Here is a 19,086-nt window from a genome sequence, read left to right as displayed (position 1 = left end):
TGCAGATTCCTAGGCCCTCCCTCAGACCTAGCCTCTAGGGGCACTGCCTAGGACTGAATATTTTTCATGGGAACACTGAGTGTTTCTAACACACACTAAAGATTAAAGATCACTGTTCTAGTGTTGGCCAAGTATGGCCTGCAGGCTGGATATGGCCTTCAAGCTAAACACAATTTGACATTTTCAAAAAATTGTAAAAGAAAGAGGAGGAGGAAGAAGAGGAGGAGGGGGAAAGAAAAGAAGAACACACAACATAGCCCACAAAGTCTAAAATATTTACTTTCTGGTCTTTTGCAGAAAAGTTTGCTGAGCTCGGTCTAACGCAATGCAAATACAAGGCTGTAAATGAATTTAGCCCTATCCCAGCTCAGCCACAGCTAAAACAACTGATGTAGCAGATCTTAAAAAAAAAAAAAAAAAAAAAAAAAAAAATTAAGTGATGAAATATATAAAGTTCTCATCTAAAACTGCATTTGTAATCATTATAAGTAGAGGGAAGAAATGTATACTTGTAATGAACATTCCATAATGGCTCTGAAAATATATTTTCATCTATATGAGAGTTTATGATAACTCTATTTGACTCTAGCCTTCCATATACTTACCAGGTGGCAATATATGCCAAATTAGCCTATTAAGAATCACTGCAGGTATACTCTTTACTGGCCTACGCTTGTCTTATGGTACACCTATGAGTAAAAAAATGTACGTCCCCAAATGTCTAGGGAATGAAAATATAATAAACTCTCAAAACACATAGAAAAATGATGCACAGGGTCGCCTGGGTGGCTCAGTTGGTTAAGTGTCCCACTTCGGGTCAGGTCACGATCTCACAGTTCCTGGGTTCGAGCCCCACCCCCTCCTTTCTGGCTCTGTGCTGACAGCTCAGAGCCTGGAGCCTGCTTTGGATTCTGCGGCTTCCTCCCTCTGCCCCTCCCCAGCTCATGCTCTGTCTTTCTCTGTCTCTCGAAAAGAAGTAAATGTTAAAATAAATAAATAAATACATAAATAAAAATTTTTTGAAAAGGAAAATGATGCACAAAGTGAACAAACGGAATAAAATTGAATTTGATACCTTTCTCCTAAAAGGAGTTTAAGAATCACAGAGCAATTGCACCTCCTCAGAATCTTGGGAAACAGGTTATGAACTCATTTGGAGAAGTGTTCTTTTACTCTGTGCCAAAGAGGCTCAGCTTTTGGGAATCAGATTCATAAAGTAATCCCAAAGACACAATGCAATTCCTTTCCGAATGATTTCCATATGTTTGTTCTAATTTTTTATTTTTATTTTTGATGCATAGAAAGAAACTTTACTATAAAATCTACAAATAAATATTCGCTTTAAAAATATATTAACTTGCACCTGACCTGTCTTTCAGAATTGTGAGCTATCTCACAATAATATTGTTTCATTGTTATTTATTTTTCTCACGAAGAAAGAAATGTTAAAACCTTGCTAGGAACTAACATTTTCTGATAAGGATTTAAACTATATTACAATTTTTAAGAAACAAAGTTTAAAACACCAGATAAAGTATTGAAACCTAGCATGCTTCACCATTTAATAAAATTATGACTCATTTCTGTAAAAAACTGCTTTTTTAGTAAGAAAAATGCTTTCTGAGCTAAGTTTAAACTGCCGGGGCACATGGGACACCCACAAACCCAGTCAGCAGAAGTCTCAAACTTCTATAAGATTAAAGGAAAAATAAATTAGTGTGTACAGAGAATGAAAAAAAAAAATCCCCAATGGTACGAGTCTATAAACGGAAGTAAAACTAAAACTCCCCTAAAATCCCCCAACCATCAATCCTTATAAATTCAGCACTCATCTTCTCCCTTGATTTCTTCAGGAGTCCCTAGTGAAATGCACACAAAAGTCCTCAGTGATTTTGATCTCGGAAAACAGAGTCCCCAAACTACGCTAAGCATGGCTGCCGACCTCCGTGTCCCAAACCGCTTAACTTTTAAAACCACGCAAGCACACGTGGGGCTTCCTGAGTTCTGCTAGGGTTGGGCGGTTTGGAACCCCGTGGATTTTGCAGGTGTGTAATCCAGGGCGCGCTGTACAGGTGGTGCGGGGGGGGTGGTGGGTGGTGCGGGCAGAGGTGTGTGGTGGGCGCCGCCGGGGCCGGGCAGGGTGGGTGGGGCCGGGCGTGTGCCCGGGTGAGAGTGAAGTGCTAGTGACAATACGGAGGTGGCGTGTGGGCTCCAGAGCTGGGAAAGAAGTAAAAGCTCCGCCCGGATGCCCCATATGGAGGGGTGATAGCCGCAGCCCCGCTCGTATTTAAGTGTCCTTTGTCACTAACAAGTTAAATTAGAGATGTTATCTTAAAAACCACACACACGCACACAGCCAAACGTCCTATGAAAATACATGCTCGTGTCCCCTACTACGCCCCCCCCCCCATTCCCCCATCTGCAAAGAACTGAGTTTTACACCCTGCCCCAAATCCAATCCCGAATGCGGGAGCGTCTCCCTCCCCCCGGCCCTCGCCGCCCCCACTGCAGTGAGTCAGAGCCCAGCGAGCTCGGGCGCTGGCGCCCGGAGCACGCCGAGTGGGGCGACGGTGGCGCGGCAGCCGAGGAGGGAAGGCGGCAGGAGCGGGACGTAGCTCGGGCCCGCGCGGCCGGGGCCCGGGAGCGGGGTTTGCGCAAGAAAAGGCGCCTCGGCGGCCCCCGGCCGCCCCTCCCCGGCCCCGGGCTCCCCGCCCGCGCGCCTCTCCGGCCCCGCGGCGCGCCAGGCGCAGCGCGACGGCGCGAGAGCCGAGGGGAAGCGTCAGCCCCGCCGGCCCAGCAGCCCGGCGGGCGGCAGCCAAGGCGACCGCGGAGGCGGCGGGCAGGGCGCGTGCGCACTGCAGGGGCGCCAGATTTGGCGGGAGGGGGAGTGTCCAAAGCTCTTTGTTTGATGGCATCTCTGTTTACAGAGTTTACATTTTAATATCAACCTGTTTCCTCCTCCTCCTTCTCCTCCTCCTCCTCCGCGACCTCCTCCTCCTCCTCCTCCTCTCTCTCCTGAGAAACTTCGCCCCGGCGGTGCGGAACGCCGCTGCGCAGCCGGGGAGGGACGCAGGCAGGCGGCGGGCAGCGGGAGGCGGCAGCCCCGTGCGGTTCCCGCGGCTCCCAGCTGCGCCCCGCGCCCGCCGCGCCATGGCCCGCAGACCCCGACACAGGTAACGGGGAGCCCGGGCGGGCGGCCGCGGGCGGGGGCGCGCGGCGCACCGGGTGCTCGGAGAGCAGGTGGGAATGAGTTCCCGGATCTCCTGCGGGGCTGTCAGATCCTGCGAGGACCTAGAACCTCTGCCTCGGCAGAAGCCGCTCGTGCAACTGATGAATGGGAGAACCTATTCGGGAAATATGTCAGGGCGTCAGGAAGCATGCCCTGAGGCTCATTTTGCAAGTTGCACGGGGACCCATTTCTCTCTAGGGGGCAAAAAAAGCAGCACGTTCCAGCCTGGGGCAGAGCGGTGCCCACCCAACCCCGGGGAGCCCACTAGGTCCCTGGCTTGATGCCGCGGGCGTCGGCGAGGGAGTCGCTGCGTAATTGCTTGATGCATTGCGTTATGTTTGGACTTGGAAGTGCAGAGCATATGGCAGATATAGGGAAGATGCCGGATTGTTTAGTAGCTGCAGGTAGTTCCTTTAAATTTCATTCATTCTTTATGGAGGCGAAGCAGAGCGGCAGCTGACAGGCGGCAGGAAAGATTTTGGGGAGGAAAAGGGTCGCTACATTTGCAAACTGCTTTAAGCCAAGGTTTTGAAGGCTCTGATCATGGTACTCTGGCAGGCTTTTACTTCTTCTTATGCAAACACTTTACACGCACACGCGTCCGCGCCGCACATGTCCCCGCACTTGGGGAGGCTCGCCGGGACGATGGGTGAAGTCTGCTAACAGTGCGGCCGCGCGGAGGGGAAGAGGGAGAGGAGGAGGAGGAGGAGGGAAATACTCGTCCGAACTGTCAGTCGCCGGCACTCCCGCTTCCCCTGGTCTCTAGGGGGACTGGACGCGCCGGAGCTCCCTGCGAGCCGCCGGGTGCGCGGACAAGCTCAGCGGCCGTCGCGGTTGCCACTCAACGGGGAAGGACGGAGGCGGGCAGCACCCAAGGCAGCTGCCGCGCAACCGGGACGCAATCCCCGCGGCCTCTTCGCTGGGGCTAGAGGTCCGGGCGCGGCGCGCACACGTGGACGCCGCTGAGGTTGCCGCGCCTCCCCACGCCCTGCTCCCGCCGTCCTAGGTCTCCGGGGCAGAAGAGGGGTGATGGGCCGACCCTCGCTCTGAGCTTCTTGGTGTTAGCCCCTGGGGGCAAAGCAAATCCAACCTCTTTTCCTTCGGGTTGTTTGTTTTTCTGGTACTTATTTGTTTTTGAACCGGCTGTCGCTCGTCCCCGCGCAGCGCTGGGAAGTTGCAAACAGCGTGGGTGTGGGCCCTGCCCCAGCACCCTCGGGTCGAGTCTGGCCAGGCGGGAAGCAGCGCCTAGGCATGGCTGGGCGCGGGAGAAAATGGGAGGCCACCTGGAGGGCCCCTGGGCTCCCTACGCCTCGCCTAAGGCCCCGCCACGCGGGGCGGGGGTGCTGCCCTTGAAGTGGTTTCACCTTCGCCTTTGGGACTTAACAGCAGAACAGCCAAGGCACCTATATTTTTTCTTTTCTTTTTTTCTTTCTGAGAGCAGAAACTAGGAGTAGGAGAAGAAGGAAGCTGGGAAGGGGTGCTGGGAGGAGGCGCGGTGGAGGCTCCGCGCCCCGCGATCTCGGCTGGGCGGGTGGGGCGGGGCCGCGCAGGTTCCTTGCAGCTCCCAGGTAGCGGAGAAGGGTGGCGGCCTGGAGGGGCGGGAGCCTTGAACCTGCCTGAGGGGGAAGAGAAACCCGGCTGCGGGCTCGAAGCCGTTTCTTGCAGGGCGAGCGTCAACTCGGCAGGGATTATTAACCAGGTCAGCGAAATGAGTCTGAACCCCTTTTCTAGAATCACAGTAGCGGCCACAAGGCACTTCCTCCCACTCCCCTCCCTCTTCCCAACCCCCAACACCTCTTTTCTTTTTCGTTTCTTTGCACGGTTTGTTTCCTTGACAGAATGTAATATTCATAGTTGTACTCAACCACACCAGGTCTAGCAGGTGGGGAGTCAAGTGCATCAAGCCTGAAATCAGCCTTTGAAAGTCCTCTGACTGTTGGGTCTGAGCAGATAAAGGAAAAGTTATTTCAAGTCCTTAGTAGAAATTAACCGTGCTACTTAGCCTACCAGGACAACTTAGAGCAAGGACATCGCATGCAGAGCTTAAAAGCCAGCCCGGGTTCCCAACCTGCTGATGGACCCAGGAGCGGACTGTGGGCCGCCCTGGGTTCTCCCTGCTGCCCTTGTGGCCTCTTCAGGACCTACGGAAGTTCCACACCACATTTCCCCCCAGGACTTCGGTTTTGCACATCTCTGCCTCTGTGCTGAATTTGTAAGAAGCAGGGAATATGTGAAATCATCATTTATTAGCACTGGAAAGTACCTCCCTAATAGAATCCAAGTCCTTAGGTATAGGCGAGGAACTGAGGTCCTGAGAGAGAGGAAGTGATTTGTCCGAGTCATGCAGGGAGGTGGAGGCAGAACTGGGACTGGCACCGTTGCCTCCAGACCCCTGGTCCTGTTTGATGCCTACCCGCTCTCACCTGACATTGGCTGCCCCCTATGGGCGGCGGTATTTGTTGCTTGTTCCCGAGAGGTGAGCTGTTTCCAAGAGAAAGATGCCCAATTACTAGTTTGGAAAATGTAGTTCTCACCTCTGAAAATGTGATCTCCAGGTTTAACCAAACCTAACACTTTAAAGTAGATGGAATCTGTGACTCCTTGTTCAGACTACCCTGGTTTTCCTGGTATTCCTGATATTTTATAAGGGGGCCACTTCATTTGGGGGCTTTTCAAGGAGTTCCCTATGACCCTTTTGAAAGATGCTGACCTACAGCTCTGGGAAATTTTTTTTTTTTCATCTTCTGCTGCTGGTGGGATTTTTTAAAGGGAAACTATTGCATTTATTAATCAGAGACTGTTTAGAGCCTCTTGTTGACAGTGGGGAACAGGAGTAGACTCTTGTTTAAAAGAATAGACGCTAAATAAAAATTGACTATAGATTATAAACACAGCTCTCTTTTGTAGTGGCATTTGGAGTTTGGATCACAGCCTACTTGTCACCATGCATCCTAGACTTTCAGATTGTTTCTCAAAATGATAGTTTTAAATTATGAGAACCTCACATTCAGGATTTTTGGAAAGCACTTTTGCTTGACTTGTAAGGTCTTGTAAGGGTATATATATTTGGGTATATAAGGGTATATATATTTGGGTATATATATATATATAAATATATATATATATAAAGGTATATATACTTGGGTATATATTTGGGTATATATACCCTTGTAAGGGTATATATATTTTGCTTGACTTGTAAGGACTTGTAAGGGTATATATATTTGTATATATTATATACCTGTATTCTATATGTATGAATTATACATATTGTGTATATATCGTGCACTTGTATTATATCTATGCTTGTAAGTTGGTTTGCGAAGACAAAACCTGATATAAATATAAATTTCCTTTTTAAAAATAATAATTTGCATCATGATGCTGCTTTATATCAGCATTTTTATTGTTCTCAGTTTGGTGGATTTCTCAATATTACAATGGAAAATTTTACTGAAGTTTCTAGGATAGTATAATTTAAGATATTTGGGATATGTTTGTATTACATTAATTTCTTGAGTAAGATACAATTTAAGATGGCATGTCATACGTTGTATAAGTAAAATTATAGGTAAAAGTAAACTAACTTTTACTGGCTGTAACATTACTGCCATCTATTTAGTATATGATTAATAAACCTGAAGTGTAGAATTATTTCAAAAGTCATCAAAATTCATAATTTTGTCTACTAGGTAAAAGAAAAGCGCTCTTCAAAACACTAATGCATTCTTTTTAAAGCCATCTGGGGGAATCCCTCAGTTTTGAATCAGGTACATCTTAAGAGGTTTCAAATACCGTTCAGTCAGAAATAGAAAAAAACAAAACAAAACAAAAAAGTCAGTAAGAGTCTGACTACCAAGTGGCCTAATTATTCATTTAGTTACTTAGGAAACAGTATTGTAATCACGGCCACAGGTTGGATCAACTGTGCTGGAGTTTGGGGCTGTTGGATATTTTAATGCTTTTTGGATATTTTAATATTTTAATGGATATTTTAATTTTATGAAACCGTCTGATCACTTGATGGCCTTATCCTTCCTCAGGTTTTTTTACATCCTTTCCTCTTACATTCTCTTAATCTTCTAATCTTTAAGGGATGACTATAATTGTATTGTTGGGTGTATTACTTCTTGAATTTTTTTTTTTCTCCCAATAAAACACCAGTACCACTGGAGTAGCATGATTGAGTTGTTTATTTTATTGGAGAAATATTATTTAAGTGATGTGGTGCATGCCAAAGATTTTGAGTGTGTACTTATGTGAAGGACATAGGCTCTTGTTTCTTTGATTGTCCTTAACATTAAGTTTTAAACTTAAACCTCCATTGGTTGGAAGGTTGCCAAATGTGTAACTTGTCACTGGGCTGACAGTCACAGCAGGTTTAAACATGCAGAGCAATAAGAAAGTTCCAGGTCCTTTGCCGTATCTGTGGATACCAATAACAGCAGAACCAGTTTACAATACTAGAGCAACAGAATGAAGAAAGCAACCTTGTTGTGCGAGTTTTCAAACTTTTATCTTCGTAACCTTTGAAAAGATTGAGTTTTCGTGTAAGTTTTGTAATCCAATAGTTTTAAGTCTTCTGGTTTCAGTCCCCGTCTGCCCATTTTTTATTTCTGCAGCATATACAGCAGTGACGAGGATGACGAAGACATTGAGATGTGTGATCATGACTATGATGGACTGCTTCCCAAGTCTGGAAAGCGTCACTTGGGGAAAACTAGGTGGACCAGGGAAGAGGTAAATAATCATGTTATCAAAACATGGCATAAACCTAGAGTGTGTCAATTTATGAAGAAAATGTTACAGCTAAACTACAGGTGCTCAAACTCATTAGCATGAGCCTATGCACCATGCTGAACTCGCAGCACTCCCCCCACGCGTGCGCCGTACGATCCTCTTCCAAACTCTTTGTAGTTCTTTGAATTTCCCGTCCTCAGTGTATGTTTCATCTGTGTTTCTCTCTACCTTTTCTGCTCTTGCCCTTCTGCACAACTCCTTACTCCTTCTTCATCATCTGCGAAGACATCACCTCTTCAGTGAGGCCATCCCTGGCTTCCCCAGGCAGGTTAGATGCATCCTCCAGGCATTGGCTACACATTCGTCCTCACTGCTGCTGTAACGTGTGCCTCCCCCAGTAGGCTGACTACAAACCTACCGAGGGCAGGGCTAAACGTCTGTTCGTTTCCATGTTCCCTGAGCCCAGAATTGCTTGATACAAAGTGGGATGGTAGTAAGTATTCTCGGTACAAGTGAATGAATTGCTATGTCCAAAAACAAAAGTATGAAACATAATACTCCTATCTTGTCATAGTGGAGTACACATGAATGTCTGTTCTAACAGTGTGCCATGATGGATGGAGATGTGTCTTCTTTCCACCTTTCTCTTTCCGCTAGCTTATCAAAAGCTTGATCTTTGTAGAAATGGGAAAATACTTAAGGAGCAAAATTATTAATGTATGGGGAAAGTTACTTTTTCTTTAAAGTTTTCAAAAACTTTTGCGACTGATTGCAGAGGATTTTATGTTAGAGTAAATGGTATTGATTCTTCTTCAGTTTCATTCCACCCCACTTCACTCACCAGAGCCCCAGTTGAGAGGCTCTGGCAGGATTGCTAGGGAGGCCCCTAGGAAATGCATAGTTTACCTATGGAGGTTGTGCTCTCAGATGATCCTGAGAGCTATAGAAGTTCTGTTGTTAACACTGGTTTCCTAATCCCTGTGTCTGTGTCCTTCTCGGGACTCACAGTGTGTGTGAAAGTTACCTTTGCAGAAAGGTGGGGGTTCTTTTTTACTTGAAGGAACATGCTTAGGAAGACACTTGTGAACTGAAAGATTTCTCCCTGACGTCTGGTGTCTTCTGTGTCCTAATAAGTTTGGCCTCATTTAAATTATGACTATGTTGATACAAAAATGCAATTACTTTCTTACATTATCAATACCTTCAAATGTGATTAAAAAGTGATCTTCTGTTGTATTGCGTGAAAGAGGTTGAACTAAGGAGATGTTAAAATAGAAATTGAACTGGTTCTTACTCAAGATCCTATTTGTTGCCATAGTTGAATATCTATTGACTCTAACATTTGGGTTCATAACTTTTTCCTATCAAGTAAAACTTGGAACAGTTATCATATACTAGACATTCAGTGAGCCAGGCATTGTACTAAATGTTTCGCGTAGCTACTTCACGTAATCCCCAAATAACTACCTCGACATCAGCATTGCTACTGCGTAGATGACAGTATTGAGGCCCCAAAAAAGTCAAATGATATCCCCAAGTGTATGTAACTAGTCAGTAGCTTAAAGTCAAGTTTTAAACTTTGGTCTGTTTGACTCTAAATAAATCTATGCTCTAAACCAGTATATTAGATTAATATCTGTTGTATTTGGATATTTTTGAGTTTTTTTTTTTTTTCCTGGATTGGATTATTGGATTGGTTCCCTTTTACTCTAATTAGAGCAAAGTTATACAGTAAATGAATGATATCCTAGGATTAACTTTAAATGTCTTAGGATGAAAAACTGAAGAAGCTGGTGGAACAGAATGGAACGGATGACTGGAAAGTTATTGCCAATTATCTCCCGGTGAGTTCGTAATTTTTTCTTCTGTGAAAGGAAATCTTCTCCCCGTGATTTAAATAAGGTATTCGGAGAGAGGGTATTAAGACATTACACATTTGCTCATATACAAGAATCAGGGGGACAACTGCCTCAACCATAACTTATGGTTTATATTTTAATCTTTTTATTTATTTGGGCGATATGAATTAGCATTTTGATGACTTGTGTACATCAGGATGACCGAACTCATGGTATTTCCAAGTTAGCTTTTTTGAATTTCCTGTTTATTTCAGTAGCCATACTTTTGGTACCCTGGCTGAAAATTTTGGACTCCATTTTGATTTATTCCACTTCCCATCCCCTACGTCTAAGCAGTGACTGAGGAATCTGAAATTCCTTTGTCAGTCAGTCCCTTGTCTCCATCCTCCCTGTTGCTCTACAGAATTGCCCCCTTCCCTCTTCTCTGGACAATTATGGTGGCTTCCTAACTGGCTTTTCTATTTGTAGCTTTCCACTTTTATCATCCACCCCAACCACTGTTGGCAGATGGAGCCTCCTAAGATGCAGCTGTATCCTTTCAAAATCAACAGCAGTAACATATATAGTCTCACAAATTAAGTACACTGCCTAGACCTGGCACATAGGGACCCTTCCACACGGCTCCAGCATACAGCTCCGGTTCACTTTCCTACTTCCTCTCTGTCAGCAGGTTTGGTTGAATTAATTTCTGCTTTACCTCCTTTGGGCTTTTGTCCTTGGTGATGCCACCTCCTGGAATGTTCCATCCATCCTTCAAAGTCCCTATCAAGAGCTTTTGCAGACACCTCCTAAGGAAACATAATTTCTGCTCCTGAGGAAAAGCTTCTGCTCTCAGCCCAATATAATTTTGCTTTGGTTTCTTCTTATGAATCAATTTCTGCCTTCTATTCGTTAGTTACATATCTTTTTTGTTTCTTATAAGATTATACTGTCTTATATGATTATACTCTCTCATCCTATCTGTACTGATTTTTGTTCTGCAGTATTAATACTTGAGGCCCTAAACTGAAGTACATCTCTTAGGTTGAATGGGAGGCAAACTTTAATCATTTAGAGTAGGTTTCCATGGAAGCCCAACCTTCATGTGGAATCGCTAACAAGTCTTAGTTCATAGAGGCACTTCCACATGCTGAAGTTAAGGTTGAGGTAAATCGACGGCCATGTGTACAATATGATGGTCCTTCAGTTCGCATGGCAGGATTATTTCACTTAACAGGTAGAGCTTCTAATTTTAGATCCAATTTTGATATATTCTTTGTATGTTTGTTAGCTGTAAGCAATGAGGGATAGGTAGGCTCTCCAAACATGCCCTAAAATGTTCCTGAACGTGTTTCCTGTATATCGTCTGTGTGTGATTCATATAATAACCAAGTCTTCATGTGCTTATCGCATCATATCTATATGACAGTGCATACTTTATTATTTGTCTAGAATCGAACAGATGTGCAGTGCCAGCACCGATGGCAGAAAGTACTAAACCCTGAGCTCATCAAGGGGCCTTGGACCAAAGAAGAAGATCAGAGAGTAAGTTCTTTCCTCATTGGTGTGCGAATCACAGTTAAGAATATTCCCCAGACATCTTAATTAAATGTTTCCCAACTTGAAGAAACAGGTAAAGTGTACAAACAGGAAGCAGAGGACTCTATTCCCATATTTCCAATGAATGAAAGCAGAGTTTTAGACCCTTTCTAAAGATCTTGTAACACTGAAGAATGATTACACTGAGTCATTACATAACATTAAAACATAGGTTATTTTTGTGTGTTTATCTGAAGGTGATAGAGCTTGTACAGAAATACGGTCCGAAACGTTGGTCTGTTATTGCCAAGCACTTAAAAGGGAGAATTGGAAAACAATGTAGGGAGAGGTGGCATAACCATTTGAATCCAGAAGTTAAGAAAACCTCCTGGACAGAAGAGGAAGACAGAATTATTTACCAGGCACACAAGAGACTGGGGAACAGATGGGCAGAAATCGCAAAGCTACTGCCTGGACGGTAATAATATGTCAAAAAATATATTGATTGGGAAGAATGAGGGAGTGGGTATTGAACATTTTGTTTTAAATGTATAGCGAGTGAATTACATTCCCATGATTGTAAGTGTTTCATTAGATATGCCAGATCCATAGGTTTTAAAACTGGAGGAGCTCTTAGAGTTTATCTGGTTGGGGACTTCCAGAATCCATCCAACAGTGAACTTTGGGCCGAGTCATTGAACTCTCCTCAGCTTCAGTTGCCCCATTTGCAAAATAAATAATAGCCTACTTCACAGGGCCAATGTTTGTATCGAATAAAATGATTGTCAAAGCACTTGGTAAACTATAGAACTCTAAACACAGAGAAGCAAACTGAGGGTAGACATTTTGTCTCTGGTCTGAGTTCATACAGCTGGTTAAGTGACCAGAAGGATCTCAGCTATCATTTTCCTGATACCAGCATTCATTTCATTATACCACTTGGTTTAGTTTTTTTCTTTTAAAGAAAGAAATAAGAGTATTTCTAGAATTATCCTACTGCTTCCAGGTTTTTAAATAATGTCAGTGTTACGCTTTCTTTTAATGAACAAGGCACAAAAAATGACCTCATCGTGAAGGATATCTCTAGAAGCTCATTTTTGTCGCACTCTCCCCACTTGAACAGTTTATGACACATTTTCTTTAATTTGGAAGATACTCTTCATTATAAATCTTATATAAACAATGTAAGAAAATATTTAATAAATTATATTCTTACGCAGCAGAATTGGAGAAAGGGACCTTCAAAGAAGGCCATGGCTCTGATGGTTTATGTAGCATTCTTGGGTGATGGTCCAGAGCACCGCCTCCCTCATGGCTCCCTATCAGCTTACAGGATCCAAGATATTGAGGAAAGAAGGTCTTTTCTCCCATCTGGCCTGAGAATATGCTGTTGATTCTTGTAAAAATTTAAGGGGCAACTGAACTTCCTCTTTCTTTAGCATACGTGCCCCCACCCCCATCAAAATAGTAAAAGGGAGGCCTAAAACGTTTTTGTTTTTTTTTTTTTTTGAATTGAGAAACTTTTCCTGAGAACTGTAAGACTTTAGTGAAAATGCTTTTCAGTTTGAACTGATATGGGGACGTAGCATCTTTCCCCTTCTGGATCCCATTTTCCATTGTCACCTCTGGTTATAGAACAATTTGAGATGGCCGCCAAAAGGTGGGAGTTTCTTTTTTTCTTTTTCCCTTTTTTTTTTTTTTTTTACTCAAAATTTCTGGCTAGTGCTATTCGAGACAAAGAGTGGACAGTGAGGCAGTGGCAACATCATTATCATTCACCAAACTTTACTGTGTGCCTGTTGGGGTGTGTAGGCCCTACTAAGCCGGTAATTTTCCAGAATAGTTGGATCTTTAAGTTGTATTAGAGTCTTGTACCGTGAACACTCAGAATAAACAGGAAGGGTTTGTATCGAAAATTCTCTTTTATCAAGGAAACAAAACAGTTACAAAATTTAAAGATTTCTCGAAAGCCACATTTATTCCATCTTGTGTAATGAAGGAAAATCTATGGATTTTCAGTTAGATAATAGAGGCAGCATGACTTTCAGAGGTCGGGAAGACTAAAACAATTTAAAAGAAAACACAAAAACCAAAAGACCCAAAGAAGAGGTCTCTGTGGGAAACAGTTTTCTGTCAATTAACTCTAATCTGAATTAAAATGTTTTTTTGTAAAATTCTTACATGATATATTTCTGTGCAGAACTGATAATGCTATCAAGAACCACTGGAATTCTACAATGCGTCGGAAGGTCGAGCAGGAAGGTTATCTGCAAGAGTCTTCTAAAGCCAGCCCGCCAACAGTGGCCACAAGTTTTCAGAAGAACAGTCATTTGATGGGTTTTGCTCATGCCCCACCTTCAGCTCATCTCCCTCCAGCTGGCCAGACTTCAGTTAACAATGATTATTCCTATTACCACATTTCTGAAGCGCAAAACGTAAGCCATTTCTGAGAATTTAGTTTACTGAAAGAGATGGTTATGTTAGCTCCAGGTAACAGTAATACCTCGCAGTCGCTGACTTTTCAAAGACCTTCCACAAAGGTGATCACCCCGCTTCAGAGCCTCGAGGTAGATAGGGGGAGGTATCGTTACCCCTGGTGTATGCTGGGAAGCCAGGATGTTAAGTAATCTGCAGAGGTACACAGCTCGTAGGGCAGACTGCAGTCCAGGCTTTTGGATTCCAACTGAAGTGCTTCAGATCAGATTAGCTTTTGAATGTAAATCCACTTAACAAGTTCCTGCCAGAGAAGAATGGGGTCATGAAGATGCATTTGTGGGCTTTTGTTTTTCTCTTCCAAAATGAAAAGTGAATGTCATATTGAATTTAAAGCAGAGATCCTTTGACACTGAAATGCAGCAATTTGATTCTGTAAAGTTTGATTCTGGTAGTGATCTATCTAGCAGAAAAGTCTTAATTTGCTCCTTCCACGTGTGTTTACCTTCTCACTCCGAGTCAGGTGCAGTTCTGTGACACCATTCTCTGATGTCTTCTTTTGTCCTCCTTTGGATCAGTGTGATGCCTTCCTGATTGCCAGACATTTATATTTAGGGAAAGAAATGTCCAGAATGGGTGGGGAAAGAAAAATACGAAGCATAAAGAATAAAATCAGTGAACTTGAATCTCACAACTAACGGTAATAGATGGTGAAATTTAGCCAAGAATATGGAGCCCGTGTGCAAGTTATATTCAAATCATATTCCTGAATAGTTTTTATTCTTCTCTGTCTGTTCTATCATTCATTTGACTACAGACTTTCCAGAAAAGTCTCAGATGAGTGAACCATCATAGGCAGTTCTGTGCTCTTTACTATAACTAATAGTTATTCCAAGAAAAATATTTCTATTATAAACAACTAAATCATCAGTTTTTCCCATTACAGCTTCTTTCATACATTCATGAATATATTTTAGGTTATATTTTTCATTGTGTTATTCTCTAATTAAGGGATACTTTTTGTCAAGATCAACGAGCACTCCAAATCTCTTTACGTTGCTTAAGCTATTTATTTGGCTATTTTTAAAGGCCCGGCTAAAATTTCAAACTAGAGGGTTTTTTGTTGTGTTTCTTTTTTCCTCTGTGCATGTGTGAATTTTATTAGTATTTTTTTTCTCAATCCTAGAGGAAGCCAATTCCCCTAGAGCGTATGTGACCATGAATGACTCGGCCTTTGTTTGTCTGCCTTTTTGATCTAGGTCTCCAGTCATGTCCCATATCCTGTAGCGTTACATGTAAATATAGTCAATGTCCCTCAGCCAGCTGCTGCAGCCATTCAGGTAAGATCATGTGAAGACCATTTCGTAAAGAAACCCTTTGGCTGTTCAAAGCAACTTTTTCAAGACATGCTTTATTTCTTTCATGTAAATACTTATTTTCGCTTGACTGACTGATGTTAAAAAAAAAAAAAAAAGGGAGTAGCAGAGGGGTGGGTAGAGTTCTGGCCAGCAAGCTACCAATCTTCGCTTCTAGAGTTAAACCTGCTCAGGAATTCTCTGATTCTCTGATGTCATAAGTTGAACCAGCTCATTAGTCAGCACCCACTTGAGCCTCAGATTTCACATCGCTCCCTTAGGTGTGGAATGACACTCGCAGAGCTTTGTGCCACATTTCGTTGGTGCCAGTCTCACGCTGAGGCTCATTGGGCTGTATGGCCCCTCATGACTGCGGGCCACAGCCATTGTATCTGCAGTAGCTTCAATCAGGCCCTTCTCTGTTTTTCTTCCTTTACTTTTAATTTCAGAGACACTATAATGATGAAGACCCTGAGAAAGAAAAGCGAATAAAGGAATTAGAATTGCTCCTAATGTCGACTGAGAATGAGCTCAAAGGACAGCAGGCGCTACCGGTAAGAATGCAACCAGGTGCTTGAATGTGGGGAGAACTTCACCCCGGTGCCCTCCTGTCTCTTTTCCCTTCTCTTCTGAGTGTTACACTAATCAAGACTGTACATCCATTAATAGTGTTTCAAAAAAAATTTTTAATGTTTATTTATTTTTGAGAGAGAGACAGAGAGTGAGTGGAGGAGGGGCAGGGAGAAAGAAAGAGACACAGACCCTGAAGCAGGCTCCAGGTTCTGAGTTGTCAGCACAGAACCCAACATGGGGCTGGAACTCACGAACCACTAGATCATGACCTGAGCTGAAGTCAGAGGCTTAACCCACTGAGCTGCCTAGATGCCCATTCATTAACACTGTTTGAACAGAAGTTGCTTGTAATAAAATGCAGTGGGTATCACCATGTGTGTTGACTAAATTAAAAGTAGCCCTTTTGAGTGGCAATAGAAACACAATATCCACTTGTGATTGTCACCATCAATCTTCCTGTTTTTCCAGGACTGTTACTAATTCAAAGACCGACTAACAGATATAAATGAATGAAAATCTGCTTTTATTTACAAAGTTATGTATCTGTATGATACCTACTCATTTGATTTTTTCTTTTATTATTTTTCTTAACCTACATGTTCATACTTTCTAATTTCACATATGATTTGAAGCATGTTCAGTATATACCTGTGAAAAAGATACACATCCTCTCTCTGTCAATAACACGGCTGCTCTCTTCTGTTTGCATGCATGAAAGCCGTGTGGACCATTACTGAATTTTGACATCTTTTTGGTGATTGGCCGCAAACTGAGAAATCAGCGTGTACTTTGTGACAGATTTAGTTCAGCAACAAAGGGAATAAAAGAGATGTGATACCCAGTGGGTATTCTTAGGAATACATGTCTTTGGGGTTAAATCATAAGATGATTATGTGCATATGTTAGTTCGACCACTTTTTGACTCTAGTTCGTGTTTTGCAATTTCTCTTGTTGCATGGTCATGCCGAAAGGAGACTTCTGTTAATTTGCCCTTCTGCTTTCCTAACCACGTTGATGTGACAGCCCTTCACTGCATCAGTGCAATCCGTAACATTAAAAAGGGATAGAAGCAATGAGAACATATGCAGAGAAAAGCAACTCTAACTCTCGAGTCCTCTGACCTTTTTGTAGGTTAGAATGAGAACAGGACAATTCTTAGTTCACAGCAGCCATGCGTGGTCCTTTTGGAGATGATGTTAAAGTAGACTTTTAAGATGGACCATGGGAGAGTGGCACTTGAGGACACAGTCTCTCTGTTGGCAGTTTTAGCAAAATGATGACAGTGAGGGTGTTCATATAGGTGACAGACTATGCCACTATTAAAAAGCAGGGTCTTGCATCGATAAAAGGAAACATCTTGACGACTGTTTCATAGGCGCAAGTTTTGGATGATGCAACTACTTTTATCTTTCCTCCAACAGCATCTGATACCTTGTGCAACTTCATTGCTAAGTTCCTTCTCCCTTTCTTCTCCCTACTCTTTCTTTATTCCCCCACCCCCCACCCTCCTTAGACGCAGAACCACACATGCAGCTACCCCGGGTGGCACAGCACCACCATCGCTGACCACACCAGACCTCATGGAGACAGTGCACCTGTTTCCTGTTTGGAAGAACACCACTCCACTCCCTCTCTGCCTGTGGATCCTGGCTCCCTACCTGAAGAAAGTGCCTCTCCAGCAAGGTGCATGATCGTCCACCAAGGCACCATTCTGGATAATGTTAAGAACCTCTTAGAATTTGCAGAAACACTTCAATTTATAGATTCTGTAAGTAGAATTGTTAAGGCAAGTGAATGTTTTTGATGGTGAATTAGGAAACCCAGTTCTCAAATTATTACCATTTTCTATGGCAAATAACATGTTATTAGCATGTATGAATGTAAAAGTATGATTTTAGCCTTTGTGTCTGTTTTTTCAAAGATCTGATTTCATAGGCTATGCAGATAAAAGGTGGCTTTTCACGCATTTCCTTCAAAATGCATACTTTTTAAGATAGTAAAGTTGATGACCTATAAGTAGATCTCGGGTTATGGAGTACTGTTTGAGTTATTTTTAACGTATTTACTTTGTTACTTTTTTGCGTTTCTTTAGAATTGTGCTTTGCTATTGTTTTTAAGTTTTGTTTTCTAATTTTTTGAAGTTGATTTGTTTATTTTGAGAGAGAGAGAGAGAGAGAGAGAGAGCAGGGGAGGGGCAGAGAGAGAGAGGAAGAGAGAGAGAGTCCCAAGCAGACTCCATGCTGTCAGCACAGAACCCGATGCAGGGCTTGAACTCACGAACCATGAGATCATGACCTGAGCCAAAACCAAGAGTCGGATGCTTAACCGAATGAGCCACCCAGGCGCCCCTAGAATTGTGCTTTGCTTTTGGATCGCACATTAAGAATTATGTTTACTTAGACCTTTAAGCAGTCGTTCCGTGTATTTGAGTGGTAGCGAGTTCATTGCTGGTACATGGCTCTCTTCACAAAACATTGATGATTGATTACCAGCCCCAACTGGTTCACTGAGATAAACCATCTTTAGTGAAACAAACGTGAGGTTGGCACCTAAAAAGCAAATGTTCAGTTCATTTCCTTTGTTGCCCAGTTGGTTAAAAAGCACTTACCTGCATGTCCATCAAACGGGATGAACGTTGCCAAAATGTGCCATCTAGAAGAGGTTTTCTCTTTGCTTCGGATTGCATGCAAATGAGAGAATACCTGGAGGTCCCCGCAGCACACACGTAGGACCAGCCTGGAGGCCGCATGGTAGACCTGCCGTGCGGTGTGCTGGAACGGTTGTTAATCCTGACGCTGTTTCTCAAGAGGGCCAGGTGTTTTCTCTGCATTCGGTGTTCTTTCTCAGTGCTGTGTTTCAGGTGATGGCACATATCATGCACACACCATCTCAGAGTTCTGTGCCTCCCACATTGTTTCAGGATTCTTCATCATGGTGTGATCTCAGCAGTTTTGAATTCTTTGAAGAAGCAGAGTTTTCACCTAGCCAACATCATGCAGGCAGAGCCCTAAAGCTTCAGCAAAGAGAGGGCAGTCTGAATAGACCTGCAGGAGAGACTAGCACAAGGGTGAACGCTCTCAAGTTGAGTGAGGGTTCACTTGACCCGCTCAAGCCCTTACCTCCTTCGAGGCACGGCACAGTTCCACTGGTCATCCTTCGAAAAAAGCGCGGCCAGGCAAGCCCCTTAGCCACTGGAGGCTCTAGCTCCTTCCTATTTGCTGGCGTCAGCAGCTCAACTCCCAAGCGTTCCCCTGTCAAAAGCCTACCCTTCTCCCCTTCACAGGTAGAGCATGATTTCTACACAGCTATTACTAATTTTCAACAGATACTCAAGCCTTCATAATCTAGAAACTAATCCTTTGGAACAAATGACTAATTA

The 19,086-nt window shown here is 43.4% G+C and overlaps 1 protein-coding gene across 2 annotated transcripts in view; it reads left to right on the top strand.

Moving 5' to 3' along the window:
* Positions 1–3,007: 3,007 nt before the first annotated feature.
* MYB (MYB proto-oncogene, transcription factor) overlaps positions 3,008–19,086 on the top strand; it is a 34,388-nt gene continuing 18,309 nt past the window's right edge. The window contains exons 1-10 of one of the 2 annotated variants that reach the window (XM_027056823.2): positions 3,008–3,173; positions 7,852–7,969; positions 9,742–9,813; positions 11,260–11,352; positions 11,604–11,824; positions 13,547–13,781; positions 15,039–15,119; positions 15,584–15,688; positions 17,221–17,475; positions 18,628–18,990. In XM_027056823.2, coding sequence (XP_026912624.1) covers positions 3,151–3,173; positions 7,852–7,969; positions 9,742–9,813; positions 11,260–11,352; positions 11,604–11,824; positions 13,547–13,781; positions 15,039–15,119; positions 15,584–15,688; positions 17,221–17,475; positions 18,628–18,990 — 1,566 coding nt within the window. In that variant the 5' untranslated portion in view covers positions 3,008–3,150. The remainder of the gene's footprint in view (positions 3,174–7,851; positions 7,970–9,741; positions 9,814–11,259; positions 11,353–11,603; positions 11,825–13,546; positions 13,782–15,038; positions 15,120–15,583; positions 15,689–17,220; positions 17,476–18,627; positions 18,991–19,086) is intronic. The other variant, XM_027056824.2, reaches the window with a different exon arrangement.

The sequence above is a fragment of the Acinonyx jubatus genome, chromosome B2 (genome assembly GCF_027475565.1).
Source record: "Acinonyx jubatus isolate Ajub_Pintada_27869175 chromosome B2, VMU_Ajub_asm_v1.0, whole genome shotgun sequence".
NCBI lineage: Eukaryota > Metazoa > Chordata > Mammalia > Carnivora > Felidae > Acinonyx > Acinonyx jubatus.
This window is presented reverse-complemented; position numbering and strand designations above follow the sequence as displayed.